The 16,719-nt window shown below is 39.1% G+C and overlaps 1 protein-coding gene across 2 annotated transcripts in view; it reads left to right on the top strand.

The window, feature by feature from the left end:
• Positions 1 to 16,719, top strand: part of Rapgef5 (Rap guanine nucleotide exchange factor 5) — a 235,875-nt gene that overhangs the window by 77,538 nt on the left and 141,618 nt on the right. For both annotated transcript variants that reach the window (XM_042684977.1, XM_042684978.1), the window contains one exon: positions 15,515 to 15,563. In XM_042684977.1, coding sequence (XP_042540911.1) covers positions 15,515 to 15,563 — 49 coding nt within the window. The remainder of the gene's footprint in view (positions 1 to 15,514; positions 15,564 to 16,719) is intronic.

The raw sequence follows: 16,719 nt of genomic DNA, 5'->3' as shown, positions 1-16,719 counted from the left end.
AAAGAAGATGGTACAAGATCAGTTCTCTTCAATGAGTTCAAAATGCCATGGAGGCCAGAGGAAAGGACATGGTATTCAGGGATGAACATAGGTTTCATGGAGGGAGGGACTTGAATATATGTTAGATGTAAGGGGCACTGTGAATGAATAGAGATTGGCATTGCAATTAGAATAGCATGAGGAAAAGACCAGAGAAGACCTCTGTGAGGAATAGGTATTGATGTTTGGTAGAAGTATGTGATGCATAATGGCAGAGGAGCAGGCTCTGTATGAAGTGGAAGACTGAATTATCCAGTGTCTAGGATAGCCTGAGGAGGAGCTGAGATCTGACTTAGTCAGAAATAGGCACTGAAGCTCCTGATAAGACTGGAATGTGCTATAAGAAAATTTATCTGGTAGTGTCTTTGTTGGGTGGATTAGAAAGGAGAAAGAAAATTAAGCTCTTAAATGAACACAGGGGACCCTGTTGTCCATCTTGGCTTCATTAAACTCATTTTAGCTCACTGAGCAGCTCCGAACTGTGCCTCCACACCGTGAGCACTGCTTGCAGTACTTCAGTAATGACTCCAGTGGGGCTTGAACTCTGGGCTTGGGCACTGTCCCTCAGCTCTTCAGCTCAAGGCAAGCGCTCTACTGCTTGACCACAGCGCTACTTCCAGTTTTCGGGTGGTTTGTTGGCAATAAAAGTCTCACGGACTTTCCTCCCTGGGTTGACTTTGAACTGCAATCCTCAGATCTTAGCCTCCTGAGTAGCTATGATTACAGGCATGAGCCACTGATGCACAGCAAGCTGTGAGTTTTTGAGGTCATCATGGTTGATCCTTTTGAGACAAAAAAATGAAGAAAGCCTTAGAAGTCATTTTCTCTACCACTTATACACATGTTACAGATATATACTTGTATATAATATATATCATATCATATCTAGCTAGCTAGCTAGCTATCATAGATAATAGGGAGACCTATGACAAAAAAGACATTTCTCAAGGAGACTCCAGAATCCCATTTATATTTTGAGAGCAAGAGAGAATGGGTCTATCAAGTGAAAATAGACTTAATTAGTTAATATGTTTCACAGTTCCTTCTTGTCCCATTCCCCGGTTTTCATCTAAGTTGAGAGAGGAGAACATGGAAGCACTTATTTCCTTCCTTCCTTCCTTCCTTCCCTTCCTTCCTCCCTCCCTCCCTCCCTCCCTTCCTTCCTTCCTTCCTTCCTTCCTTCCTTCCTTCCTTCCTTCCTTCCTTCCTTCCTTCCTTCCTTCCATTTTTATTTGCTTTTACTGTATGATTTCATTTTTCATAAGGCATCTAACATGGCAGAATGGGGAGTGCTAGATGCTGGGAAAGGAAGGACTTGTTTAGTGGGACAGAGCTTTATTTTATTTTTTTGTTCTAGTATTAGGGCTTGAACTCAGGACCTGGGCACAGTCACTTAGCTTTTTCATTCAAGGCTAGCATTGAGCCTCTTGAGCTACAGCTCCACTGCTGCCATGCTGGTGGTTAGAGATAAGTCTTTTGGATTTTTCTGCCCATGTGGCTCTGAACTGCAATCTTCAGATCTCAGCCTCCCGAGTAGCTAGTAATATAAATTATGACCCACTACTATATGGCTCAGAGCTTCAGTCTTGAATGATTAAAGTTGTAGAAGCAGTTTAAAAGGCACATGTTGATGAGCAGCCTAAACTCTGTTTTGTCTCAGACTAACTTCACCATAGCCAAGTTACTTTAAACTAGAAATTGGTAACTCCTCTGTCCTCTACTAGATTTTTAACTGTCAGGCTGACAGTTGAAGGCAAAAAAACATGTATTTCCAGAGATAGCAAGAAAAAACAGTATAAGGTCAAGATAAAAACTAGGCTGGGTATGGTAGTATACAGCTATAATCCCTCAACTTGGGAGGCTGAGACAAGAGGATCACAAGGTTAAGGCCAGCTGGGCTATGTAACGAGACTGTGTATGAACAACAACAAAAAGGAGTGGGACATAGAGATCAGCAATACTGAGGTTCAAAGCCCAGACCAGGTACAAAATTGGAATCCATTTCAACTAATAAGCGAGGCATGGTGTTTTTTGTTTGTCATCCCAGCTACATGAGAAGTATAAAAATGAGGACTATCGTTTAGTTATAGCCTGTTTGGACATAAAATGAACAAATCCCGACTGCCGGGCGCTGGTGGCTCACGCCTGTAATCCTAGCTACTCAGGAGGCTGAGATCTGAGGATCGCGGTTCAAAGCCAGCCCGGGCAGGAGAGACCGTGAGACTCCTATCTCCAATAAACCACCAGAAAACCGGAAGTGGCACTGTAGCTCAAGTGGTAGAGCACTCGCCTTGAGCTGAAGAGCTGAGGGACAGCGCCCAGGCCCAGAGTTCAAGCCCCACGACCGACAAAAAAAAAAAAAAAAAAAAAAAAGAACAAATCCCACAGTACCCTATTACAAGAATAAAGCAAAAAAGGCTGGTGGTATGGCTTAAGTGATAGAGTGTCTATCCAACAAGTGCAAATCTCAGTACCAAACTGGAGGCATAGCTCCCACCATGAATGAGAGCAAGAGTTCCTGAGTTCAAACTCTGGTACTGGAACAAAACAAATAACATCAACAACAGAATAAAAAACAGTACTGAGAGAGAAAGAAACGATGAGTCTGTTTTCACTCTATAAGCAAGTATATGCTTATACAGTTGGCCCTCAGCATCTACAGATTCTTTGTGGATTCAGCCAACTTCAAATTTAAAAATATTTAGAAAAGAATAGCATTTGTACTGAATATGTACAGAATGTTTTAGTGTAATTTCCCCTGAGCAGTGTAGTATCACAGTTACTCACATAACATTTACATTGCATTAGGTATTGTAAGTAACTTAGAAATGATTTAAAATATATTTAATCAGATGCTATGTCAGTGTATACATGTACTTTTCTCTTTGTATAAAGAACTTGAGTATCCAAAGGGTTTGGTATTCCTGGGAGGTCCTGGAGCTAATGCCTAGCAGTTATGGGAGGAACACTGTAAACAGTTTATTAAAATGAATTAGACTTGATAAGATAAAGTAGAAAATACTTAACTCTCAGCCCCTGTTCTCTCCAACAAGCTCTGATCACTCATTCCCTCCTCAGGCAGATCCATGGCTTTCCTTCAGTTTCCCAGATCAGTCTCATTTGCTTCAGATTCCTAAAAGTCCAGTGAAATCCAATATTGAAGCCTCAATCTTTCATCCAAGGCACAGTCTGTTCTTGCCTCTAATTTAAGCCTGGATTAACATTTCCATTTTGCTTCCCTACTTCATTTCTCTGCCCTTCCTCCTCCTCCTCCTCCCAGAATGTGGCCTCTGGCTCTACAGGGATTTTAAAGGCTGAACAAAGAAGTGTCAGGTCAATAGATTTCTTGATTGCCACAGTTAAGATCTGGCAACAGGCCCTCTCTGAGAGTTGGCAAAATCTCTTTCTTTACCTGGAGTTGTTGAGGAGCACTGTAGTCGACTACTAACCCTGTGGAATTATCAACCACATGCCTGTGACCTCAGTTAATTTGTGACCCTACTTCTTTATATTGGGGGTCACCCTTTCCCTTTCTAGGGGACTCATGCTCAAGATGACTCATAGTGAGCTCTCTTTTGACATCTAGGACACATGAAGGTATTATTGTTGCCAACATCAGTTTCCAGCACAGTACAGTATTTCCTCTCCTCTTTTGCTCTCCTTGCCCAGCTCTTCTGGATTTTTTTTTCAATTGAGGCTGATTTCTTGATGATTTTTTGGTGAGCAAAAGCCAGTCAATTCAAGTTGTCAACGTACTTTTTCATTTGATTAGTGGTATGCTAGTATTTGTAACTACTTTGCAGTACTCTAGTAACTGACTTCAAATGGATGATCTGTGAGGAGTCCTCTTGCATAATCTTCAAGCTTCCTGGTGATGTTTCTCCTGGAGGTAGAGGAGAGCTGAGGGCGTTGCTGATGGGTCTGAGAATTCTACTGCTCCTGACACCATTGATGTCCTGCACACATGCACCCAGTGCTGTCTTTAGTCTGAGCACTTGGCGAAATTGTAAGAACACAGGGCACTCCTCACTCGCTATCATCTACATTTAGTATGAATAGTGAAGATGAAACTGTCTGAGAACACGTTGTATCTAAATAGATAAACATACCAACTGTTTCAAATTTAACAATCCATATATTTAACAATCCAGTCATGGAAAATGAAAAAACTATTTTAATTTGGTTTGATTCTAGGTTAGAAGAAGAAATACCAAGGAATATAGCTTAATTTTTAAAATGTTTTCTAGTCAGAAGGGTTTAACTACATTAACATGTAATACAACACTTAACTTTTTACTTAAACGGTATGTTGAGAGTCAGCACAAGTAATGTGATATTTTGAGAGTCGAAGGAATTGCTAAGAGAGAAAGAGAGAGGGGGGAAAGGAGAGAAAGGGGTGGTGAGGGGGAGAAAACGAATAGAAGCTAGGATTGTGGGCCCTGGATTTGACTCCTAGCACTACAGAAAAAAAGGGCAAAATGCATATCATAAAACCCTCAGAAAAACTAGGCTTTTCTAGCTGTAATAAATTATTGCTCTTTTTAAAAAATTAGCTTCTATTAGTTATGGAGGGGAGAATTTCATTGTGCCATTTCCACCCATGTTTACAATGTAGTCCAATCGATCTCAACCCCTCTATCCCTCTCCCTTCCTCCTTTTCCTTTTCCTAAGACAATTTCAGCAGGATTCCTTGTTCTGTTTTCATGCCTATAAACAATCTGTTTCAACCATGTTCATCCTCACTTACCTCCTTAGTCCAATGCCTTCTCATAGTATCATCCCAGAGACTGTTTCTTCCATACTGTTCTGTCTTCATCCAGATTCTACATGCTGTTTTCATATATAGTTGCAATGTATTTTAGGATTATTCACCTTCTTTTTCTTCCTTTTTCCTCCTAAGTAGTATCTTAATTAGATTCATGTTCTGTGTTCATTTATGTGTATGTGTGTCTATGAATATGTATGTCTAAGTCTAGCTTCCATGTATGAACAAAAATGGTGTCTTGTGTTTTGGGCTTGGCTTGAAAACTTTGCTCTTTAAAAAAGAAGTATCCAGCCTGCACCAGTGATTCACTCTTGTAATGGTGGTTTGACGCCAGCAAAAAAAGCCAAAAGTCAAGGGTGTGGCTCAAGTGGTAAGAGCCCCAGCTTGAGCAAAAGAGCCAAGCAAGAGCTCAAGGTCTTCAATTCAAGCCCTAGTATGGGCATATAATATAACACACACACACATAAGTATCTATGAATAATATATAATTCAAAATTATATTAGCAGCAGGCTTCAGTGGTCTGAAAAAAATGTCTGATGAGGCCAGATAGCTGAGTTAGGAATCATAGACACAGAGAAAATGTTTGATGTATATGTATTCAGTTTATTCCAGGTCATCTTCATGCAAATTATGAAAATTTTAAAGAGCCTGCCTGTCTGCATAGGTTACTGTAGGTTAGATGCAAAAGGCACTCTGCACGTAAATGAAGTCAGTGGATACACGGAGAGCATTGGAGCAGTGTGTGATCCATATTAAGAGCTATACAAGTATATGATTTGTTGTTGTATTTTATATGCTATACTGAGGCAGAGGATGAAGGAACCCAGTATGAGCTACATTGGGTGATCTTGATGTTGCTTCTGGCCTGCTAATTCTGTAATGCTGATTCTTAAAAACCTAAAATATGAACATGAACTACTTCCTGACAGTAGATGGAATCACATGTTTAATAATTCTGTTTTTTTGTAAATTCATCAAAGTTGATGACTATACTGTCTTACATGCAAAGTCAGCTGATTGCAGAACAGGTAGTGACTTTTCTTTCCCCTCGCTGCACCTGTACACATTTCATAATAAACATATACTAACATAAGTAAATAACCCAACAAAAATAATGAAAGATTATTTTGTTCAAAAATAAGCATAAATATGAATTCTAATGCATTTTTATGTCATATAGTGTTGTAGTGATGAGAGATAAAAATTAGTCAGACATCAAAAAAGTATATCTTGATCATTAAATTTTGCTTCATACAGAAATTGGAACATAAGGCTGTATCTGGATAAAGAAAAAAATTTGGATGTTTCAGATAAGACAAATAAAGATTCAGAGATACCTTAAAAGGTGGAAATGAAGAAAGACAAATAAATGGGTTAAAAATAAAGTGAATTTGAGGTGCTTACCAACCTATAATCCAAGCTATACAGGAAGTAGAGATAGGAATGTTATGGTTTGAGGCCAGCATAGACAAAAATAAGCTGGGTATGGTGGTTCATAATCCAAGCTATGCAGAAGACAGAGGCAATAGGATCATGGTATGAGGCTAACCCAAAACCAAAGTGCATAATCCTATCTGAAAAATAAACCAGAGTACTTGCCTAGAAAACATAAGGCCCTGTTTGTAAACATTTGGGTAAATGCCCAAAAGTGGGATTGCTGGGTCATAGGGGAGCTCTATGTGAAGTCTTTTCAGGAACCTCCATACTGCTTTCCAAAGTGGTTGAACAAGTTTACACTCCCACCAACAGTGAAGTAAGGTTCCCTTCTGTCCACATCCCCTGCAGCATCTGTTGTTGTTAGAGTTCTTGATTATAGCCATTCTAACTGGGGTGAGGTGGTATCTCAATGTTGTTTTGATTTGCATTTCTTTTATGGCTAGGGAGGTTGAGCATTTCTTCACTACCAGCATTATTATTATTGCAGCATTATTTACCATAGCTAAGATCTGGAACCAACCCAGATGCCCCTCAGTAGATGAATCGATCAAGAAAATGTGGTATATATACACAATGGAATTCTATGCCTCCATCAGAAAGAATGACATTTCCTCATTTGTTAGGAAATGGAAAGACTTGGAAAAAATTATATTAAGTGAAGTAAGCCAGGCCCAAAGAAACATAGGTCCCATGGTTTGTTTCCCTTATTTGCAATATCTAGTATATGTATGAGTCAAGCAGAAAAGGTCAGATAATGTGATGTTAGGAAAACGAACCCTTAGATATGTATTTTAATGTTTTTTTCTTTCATGCATTTGTTTCTAACGCATTTATAAGATTATTTCTTTGTTGCTTTGTATGTCCCTCCCCCACAGTATAACCCCTGCTTTCACTATATTTGATGTTGGTATAATTTGTGGAGGAGATGGGGAAAAACAAGTCGTTTAAGGATAAAGGTGGACCTGTTGCAACTATGAGAAGTACAAGTTGTCATGTCAAAAATGAACTTTACAACTTTGGTGTGCAGGGTGGGGGTGGGGGTGGAGGGGTGGGGGTGGGGGGTGGAGATTGGGTGGGGAGGGCGGGGGGAGGCTGGGAAGGGACGTGAAAGGTAAACAAAGGAGGAGGCTGCAATGCTTGATAAGAAATGTACTCATTATCTTGCCCATGTAATTGTAACCCCTCTGTACAGTATGTTCACAAAAAATTAAAATTAAAAAAAAGAAAAAAAAAGAAAACATAAGGCCCTTAGTTCAAAACTCTACTACTTGCATTGACAATGGACACTACCCTAGGTTTCCTCTGCCAGGCAAAGTTCCTGGTGCTTCAGATAGATTGGCTCATTTCCTGTCACAACAGTCCTTGGAAACAGACATCTGGGACTGTCCTATTACCTGAGATCCTACCGTTGTTCTCAAAGTTGCCACAAAATAAATGGAGATTTCTTACTCCCATTTTGGGCATTTGGATCTTGAATTCTGAGTCATACTGTTCCAGATGCCCTCATGGGTTAACAATTTTCACCACTAGACTCTAGTTAGGAAGGTAAATGGTTGATCTGGGTTCATTCTTAATCCCAATATGAGTATTTCTGATATAGCATCCCTACTGGCTCCTATAGTAACCCACCCTGCAAGGGGATGTGGGATTCAAGAGCCTAGGAGATCGGAACTGGAGGTTCAGAAGTAACCAAAGCCCTGCAAGTGAGTGAAAAGAGGTCAAGAGCAATAAGGACAGAGCTACAGAGAAACTCAAAAATTTTTAAATAGGCAAAAAGAAAAGGGGGGGGGGGTCCATGTGAAAGAGAAGTGGTAGCCAAAGATAGAGGAAAGCCTGAAATATGTGGTCTCACGGGAAAGAAAGGAATGAGGATGGGACAGTTAACAGTGTTTAGTAGTACACGGAGGACAAGGTAAATGAGGACTGTGGGTCCACGAAGTTTAACTACAAGGAAGTGCCCATCTCCTGGGCATCCGCTATGCCCATTAAACCTAAACAGAGGGAGAGTATCCCAACTGAAAACACTAGGGGTTCATCTTTTTGGAGTCTTTTTTTTTTGGTAATCTGAATATCACTACTCTAGTAATATTTGTAACAACATTGTTATCCATTCTAAGTGATCCTACTCCTAATGTTAACTCATACTGTGCTTGGGGTAGGCCAAAACTCCCAAATCTTCTGAATGTGAATGTCTGTCAAACTATTTGTACATGCAACAGGCTTAAGTAAACAGGCCTTTTCTTTTTTTTTTTTCTCTTGTCCTGGTGCTTGAACTCAGGACCCCTTTGGTATCCTTGGGCTTCTTTTGCTTCAAGTTAGTGCTCTATCACTTGAGCCACAGCTCTACTTCCAGCGTTTTTGGTAGTTAATTGGAGATAAGAGTTTCAGGGTCTTTCCTGCCCCAGCTGGCTTTTAACCACAATTCTCAGATGTCAGCCTCCTGAGTAACTATAATTACGGGAAGGAGCCTCTGGTGCTCAGCTAGCAAATAGGCTTTTAAACTCGAGTGAAGGACTTTCATTCATTCTGCTAGTTCCAGGATACTTCTACATATATTGGTCTTTGAATGGTTAGCTATTATATTGGAAATACCAGAATTAATAAGAATGTCTGTTTGCATTCAACAAAAAATCATCTATGTAAGAGATTATTAAATATCCCTAATTACCCTGAAAGAGATGAGCAAGCATAATCATATTTATCATTCTGGCATACTTAACAAACACCTCTGATATGGTAACACAATTACTGGAGAAACAGCTGTTTGTTAAACTGTTATGTAGAAAATAGTAATGTATGGACAGATATGTAGCTTTCTTCATTTCTCTCTCTCTCTCTCTCTCTTTCTCTCTCTCCCTTTTCTCTCTCTCTCTCTTTTGGTGCCAGTCCTGGGGCTTGAACTCAGGGCCTGGGTACTGTCCCTGAGCTTTTTTCCTCAAAGCTAGTGCTATCCCACTTGAGCCACAGCTCCACTTCTGGCTTTTTTGATAGTTAATTGAAGGAAAGTAAGAGTCTCATAGACTTTCTTGCCTGGGATGGCTTCGAACTGAGATCCTCAGATCTCAGCCTCCTGAGTAGCTACCAGCATCTGGCTCTCATAACTTTTTTATTTCTAATTATTGGTTGACATTAATATAGCTACAAGATTACCCCATGTATCAGAATTACGGCAATATTACCTCTTCAGAATTAAATAATGAACTTGGAAATAGGCAATCAGGCCTCTGAGAAACAAAACAGTTCCTTAGCTCATGTGAGTTCCTTCAAAGAAGAGTCTAGCCATTGCCATTGCTTAGTTTGTGCCTCATATAAAAGGAAATACTTATATTTTAAGAAGCATATTTACTTTTTCTAGAATTCTTAATAATTAATAATTAATCATTCCATAGCTTGATTTATAGTGGTTTAAAGTTTACTGTGATTGGGAATAAAACCTAGATAGCTTTTGGAATCTATATGTACCTTCTTACATTTATTTAGCTTATGAAATTGAGAAGAGTGGCTCCATGTATTTGAAACATTTCTATCATAGTATCAGAATTTAAATGTTTCTAGATTTACTAAAGCCTTAGGCTATTGGTGGATCATTGATTCTCTTTAGAATTTGTTTGTAAGGACAAGCCTTTGGTGAGGTCAGTGTCTGTGCCAGAATGACCTGCTCTCACTGGCCGTCCAGCTTCTCCTCCCAGAATTCTGCTCAGATTGTCCCACCTAATCTCTCCCTCAAGATGCTCTATGGCTCTCAGAATGTGTTGCTTCTTGAGTCTAAGCCTTGGTGCAGATCAACTCTATGGGCTTTTGGGTTTTGAGGCTCAAGGTACTATTTAAGTGCCAGTTCCCACCCCCCCCCAAAAAAAAAAAAAACAAAAAAAAACAAGACAGGATGCTGCAAATAAGACTGGCTCTGGTTCTTACTGAATTTCAGGCCTATTTTCTTTCAGTCCTGCTGGTTCTTGAAGATATAGCACCAAACATTTCAACATGTTTCTGACTTCTGGGCTAAGTCTTACCAGTCTCTAAGTCATCCTTTATTTAGATATTCACAAGGGCAAATATGCCCTCAGCTGAATGTGTTTTGAATTATGTAGTTGATTTTCATATCGAATAGACTATATTTTAAATTAAAGTTGAAGCTGTGCAGAAAGCTTCCTTGTAATTTTCTGTGTACTTGAGTCTGTCAACCTGCTTATGTAGTAAGTGAAACTAATCATTTGATTGGAGTATAGCATCATTTTATCTCTAAAACACTGGGAAGGCCATGCTCCATTACAAATGAATTAAATTAGGGAGAGCAAAATAAGAAGTAGAGATTGATTGTCAGTTGAGATGAGTATAAAACTGAAATATGGAGTCTTGGGGGAACTGACATGCTTTGCTGACTAGAGCTGCAGTTCTCTGAACACTGGATGCAAACTAGGGTTACACAGGAAGCACATGGGTGAGCACCTCAGATTTGGTTCTGACTGAGGTGTTGGTATTTTTTTAAGTTCCCCAAGTGGTTCTAACCTGCAGCCAGCTTGGATTTTTATGTAGCATTGCTATCAAACATTTGTCTGCCAAGCATTGCTTAGTAGATAAAAAACAGTAGGTAAATTGCCACATGGCAAGCAAAAAAATGAGAAACCTTTAATTTAAAAATTATTTTATTATCTTTAACTGTACAAAAGAGATTTTAATTCCATATGTCCACTTATGAGTATAATACATCTTGATTAGTATAACACTTTCATCATTTTCCCACATTGAAAGGAAGTTGGAAAGTTCTCAGAGGTTTATATTTCCTTCTTAATTTTGAAATAGAAAAGTTCTGAAATGTCAAGTTTTTCCTAACTTCTTTGGTGGCAAAAATCGAACCAAAAGTGAATATATTTGAAATCAAAACCTGAAACCTTTTCTAGTCTTTCATCATCCTAATCTGGTATGCATAGTGCTATATTCTTGTCTCTCACAGATTGGTGCCCCATACTCCACTAGGGTCTGATATAGATAAGACACTTTTCTGAAATGTGTAAAATTTTGAATTCTGAAATACATTTATTCTCCAATGAGGTTAAGAAAAGAATTAGAGTAACACTAAGGGAGCATTGTGATGGGAAAGGGTGATATAATAATTTTCTCTCTTCCTATTAGATTAAGAACAACACATCTCTCATTAGCTAGGCTGTGGCTTAGTATCTACATTAGCTGAACACAGTGGCCAGTTTCAGAGTGTGGCTTTTGGTTCTCCTGTGCCCTTTCAGGCCTAAGCTAAGAGGAGAGTTCAGTTACACACATGGTACGATAAACAAAGTTTAACCACACAAATAGGTACAGTAAAACAAGCAAACAAAACCAGCACTGGCCCTTAAAAGACTTCAGCAAGTCAGTAGGAATTGAGAGGCTGCTTAGCTAGGTGGTTCTTGCTCTAATCTCTTAGGAGGTGGGCTGAGAATATGGTTCAGGACCTCATTCTTTGCATGCTCAGCTGGTGCTGAGGTGCCATGTTCCTTCTAGAAGGCTAACAGATCCTCATACAGAAAGGAATTCTAGAGCTAGGGGTGTGGTAATTATTTCAGCAATGAGTAAATGAAAGAATAAAAGAAATACTAGTCTCTAGTCTTGCCTTACGCAATTGCCCATGGCCTTAGCCTTTTAATAAATGTCACAATCATTTGAGACTTTCAGTTTTCCTGTTCTGAAGGTTGCACCTGTCTTGGGCTCTGGGCAGGGGAATACCTTCTCTTCAAATGTCCTCAGTCCTCCCTCAGACAGCTTTTTCACTGCTCTGGATCCCTTCTGTATTCTCAAAGTACAGCTTCTGTCAACTTCTGGAAGGCAGTGAAGTCCTTGCTCTCAATTAGGTCGGGAAAAGACAGGTCCCTTCCTTGGAACAAGCAGGCTCAGGAGTCAAACATCAGTTGCAGAATTAAAAATGATTAATTATATGATCTCCCATTTGTTTAAGACATGAACATGAGCTGAGACAATGCTATGTGAACATATAATAGGATCGTACCTCGTTTGTGTTTTGCTTGCTCAGCAGTTTCCCATTTGGAGGCATAACCTGCCTTTGGGGTTTCTGTCACAGGTCTTTTTCCTCTTGGAACAGGTACATGGAAACTATTCTACATCCCACCCTCACATCCACTGCAGAGATTTGCAGGAGGGAGCTAATATACTAATCTTGTTTTTTTGTGTGTGTGAAAAAAATAAACCTAGGCACTTTAGGACACTGGAATTCTTTTTGTCATCCTTTCTGCTCATCTCCCTTCTTCCTGGTTTCCAGAATGCTGTTTCCTCCCTCATTCCAGTCCTTCCCCCTCCCTCTCCCCCACCAAATCTTTGAAAATATACAGTGTGGAGAATATAATAGTTTCTTTTTCTCAGCCTTTGTATTTTCAGCCTTGTTTCTAGTTAGAGAAGGAAAACAGGCAACCCCATGAAAGGAATTCAGGAGTGGAAAGTAAAAGAGAAGGTACAAGAGAAAAAAAAAAGATTGGTTTTGGTCCTTTGTGATCACCTTATGATCACTATTTGTCTATGCTATTTTCATGTCTCTGAGCCACAGTAGGGTCTTCCTAGAGAATGAGAAGCCACTCACAAGATTCTACTACTCTGACATACCTATGACATTGTGGTAGGATAGCTGTACCCAAATACCTGAAAATACTGCCATAAACCTTATAAACAACTCAAAATGTAAAATATGGAATGATGGATATTTTCATCTTTCTTGTATTTGAGTTCATATTAATGGATTTATCAAGGTTTCCTGTGGTTATTCCATTTCTCCCAGTCCTTTTTTCTCCCTAAGTCCTCTAAATGCAAGCTCCCAAGGTTGGAGAAAGAAGGATGATTGCTTTTTCCCCACTGTGTAACTGTTCTGAGAGAGTCTTCTGGCCTCAAGAATCAGGTACATCAACAGCATATACTTTGGAATGCATTCATAGCAGCTAGCCAGGCTACTTTCCTTATGGGTCACAGTGCTGAAAAGTGGTCCTGGTGGAGTCTCAGGGTACACATTGTTCTTGCCTTCCAGAAAATTAATGTAAATTAATTCAAATGGGAAATCCACAATTTAACCTTGAAATCCCATGTTCCCCCTTTAAAGTGTCATTACTGTAACATATTCAGCTGTGGGACCACCTCCCCCCCCTACCCCCCGCATATCCCCACCTTTACTATCTCTAACTATCCAGCACATACAGGTGCTGGATATTTAGAACATAGAAGATGTGTTCTGACTGGAGGGTTGGGGGAGCTTGCTCACTATGGAACTTTTATTGATACCAAGCATAGATTTACCCAAAAACAGTCTTCATGTTACCTTTTTTCTGTTGGGTTTTTTTTTTGGTGTTTTTTTGTTTTTGTTTTTGCTGGTCCTGGGATTTGAACTCAGTGCCTGGGGACTGTCTCTGAGCCTCTTTGTGCTCAAGGCTAGCACTCTACCAATTGAGCTACAGTGCCACTTCCAGTTTTTTGATGGATAACTGGAGGTAAGACTCCTACTGCCTTTCCTGCCTAGGCAGGATTAGGAGCATCAGCTTCAGATTTCAGCTCCTGAGTAGTTAGGATTACAGGTGTGAGCCACCAGTGTCTGACTTTTTTGTCTCTCCTTTTTAAAAAGTGTTCTTCTTTGATAATGTTTTTAGTAAGGAATTAAGTATGCACAGTGGGAAAGGCAGATGTGCACCTGAAAATTAGGATAAGTAAGGGTTAAGTCACTTGGCATTTTGAAGTGCCTCTTATGTATTCCCTTTTCACCTGCCCTGTGGGTTGATGACACTTGATTTTATGTGGTGTTTTCTCCAAAATGGTTGCTGCTGTGTCTACCAGTTTTGCACTGAGTGTTTGAGCAGAAGCCTAATTAAGCAATTCTCTCAATATTTCAAGAATTTATATATTAACTAACATCTTTGAGGGGTAAAAATTATATTTAATGTTTTTGTTAGGGTATCATGTTTATTTTAATGACAATGAAGACTTACATCTATTCTGAGTGACATACTTAACATTTTAAACTATCTATCATATATACCAATATGCAGATATTCTGGCCACTAACCTTTGAAAAAGTAAATCAACATGGTTCACTTATATTTGGTCTGTAGTTCCTACATACAGGTTTTTATTTCCATGTTCTAAAAATAACAGCAGTGGTGGCAGCAAACTTAAGCTTCACTGCAGCAGTTCCCAATTTGGGTTACATATCTTTATTGTGGAGGTGGGGGTTGGTTGTGGGGCTTGAACTTTGGGCTTGAGCGCTGTCCCTATGCTCTTCAGCTCAAGGTGAGGCCTCTACTGCTTGAGCCACAGCGCCACTTCCAGTTTTTTTTTTATTTTAATTTGTATTTTTTGTGAACATACTGTACAGAGGGGTTACAATTACATGGGCAAGATAATAAGTACATTTCTTATCAAGCATTGCAGCCTCCTCCTTTGTTTACCCTTCACATCCCTTCCCAGCCTCCCTCCCCTACCCTCCCACCCAATCCTCCCCCCCCCCACCAAAGTTGTAAAGTTTGTTTTCGACATGACAACTTGTACTTCTCATTGTTGCAACAGGTCCACCTTTATCCTTAAACGACTTGTTTTTCCCCATCTCCTCCACAAATTATACCAACATCAAATATAGTGAAAGCAGGGGTTATACTGTGGGGGAGGGACATACAAAGCAACAAAGAAATAATCTTATAAATGCCTTAGAAACAAATGCATGAAAGAAAAAAACATTAAAATACATATCTAAGGGTTCATTTTCCTAACATCACATTATCTGACCTTTTCTGCTTGACTTATACATATACTAGATATTGCAAATAAGGGAAACCATGGGACCTATGTTTCTTTGGGCTTGGCTTACTTCACTTAATATAATTTTTTCCAAGCCTTTCCATTTCCTAACAAATGGGGCAATGTCATTCTTTCTGATGGAGGCATAGAATTCCATTGTGTATATATACCACATTTTCTTGATCCATTCATCTACTGAGGGGCATCTGGGTTGGTTCCATATCTTAGCTATGGTAAATAATGCTGGAATAAACATAGTTGTGCTGGTGGTTTTAGTGTGGTCTTGTTTGTAAACATTTGGGTGAATTGGAGATAAGAATCTCACAGACTTTCCTGCCCAGGCTGGCTTTGAACCATGATCCTCAGATCTCAGCCTCCTGAGTAGCTAGGATTACAGGCATGAGCCACCAGCACCTGGCTTGGGTTGTATATCTTTAAGTATTGCATTGGTAGCTACATATATCTTCTAATTTGATTTTTTTCCCCTTGTATTTTATTAGGTGCAGAGAGAGCTAGCAGCTGTTATTGCTTTGAAAGCAAGGAAGTCTGGTGAGTATTCTTCGATGCAGCTCTAGGAAGATTTTAATTCTTTAGGGATATTTCACATATTACCTGAAAGTGTACAGTTGAGTGGATCTCAGGATTCTTTGATGTAGAATGTGGGGAAGTATGACTGTTTACTTTTAAAAACATGTATCCTACCATCCAAATAGCATAGGATGTTATGTGTACTTCTTAAAGGTAAAATACTACTACTTTCCTCTAATTTATTGTAGATTTTATGGAAAAATATTTTAAATGTTTCTAGTCCACTGCAACATGAAAACAGATCTAATTAGATGACAAAAGAAAGTAATCCTCTTGCATTTGGTATCACCAACGGAGAACAATGAATATGATGATGATCTTTTTTAAGACTATTTTTTATCTCTAAGCAGTTTCTCCTAAAAATAATTTTAATTGTATAATGACATTCCAAAATAAGCATTTTTTACAGGATTGATTACATGACTCAGATTCCTCAAACCTATAGCATGTAATCTGTGGCAAGGAAAAGGGAACTTTTAAATAGATTTTGAAGGAGGAAAAGGCTTTACTGAAATCCAATATAAAATGGAGACTCGCTGAAGTAGAAAAATGCTTGCTAAGAGAGGAGAGATGTCAGAAGAAGTCATCTTGTGCTACTCTTCCTTCATCAGAGGGAGGAAGTTGGTACTAAGTGAAATGAAAAACAGAAAGGAAGTATTTCTTCAATAATGTTAAACTAAAGTAAGAGTTTTCCACCAGAGAGACTATGACAAGATCAGGGTGAAAACCAAGTTTGAAGAACTGTTGGAACAGAAATGTCTAAAACCATGTATTTTACATGTTCTTTGACTAGTTGGAAGCTATAAGACTTGTTTGTTTGTTACTTTTTAAATCAAACACACCTTAGTGTAACCTAGCTTATTATAATACACATTCCTTTCTTTAGTGATGTGATTGATCAAGAGGACAGATGTTATAAAAGGATGGTAGAGAGAAGGATGTGAGAAATGGTGATTGATCATGGGTATTGACCAGCGAGGGCAGCATGAATATGTATCCCCTGGGAAGAACATTAGATTATGGATATTTGTAGAAGCAAAAGCCAAAATGAAGAAAGTACATCAATACAAATATTTTAAGAGGAGTTGGGTATAGTAGCTCAAGCCTGAATAATACT

The sequence above is a fragment of the Dipodomys spectabilis genome, unplaced genomic scaffold (genome assembly GCF_019054845.1).
Source record: "Dipodomys spectabilis isolate Male_0828 unplaced genomic scaffold, ASM1905484v1 ptg000092l, whole genome shotgun sequence".
Taxonomy (NCBI): domain Eukaryota; kingdom Metazoa; phylum Chordata; class Mammalia; order Rodentia; family Heteromyidae; genus Dipodomys; species Dipodomys spectabilis.
Note: the sequence above shows the minus strand (reverse complement) of the source record. Positions and strands in the feature narration are given on the sequence as shown.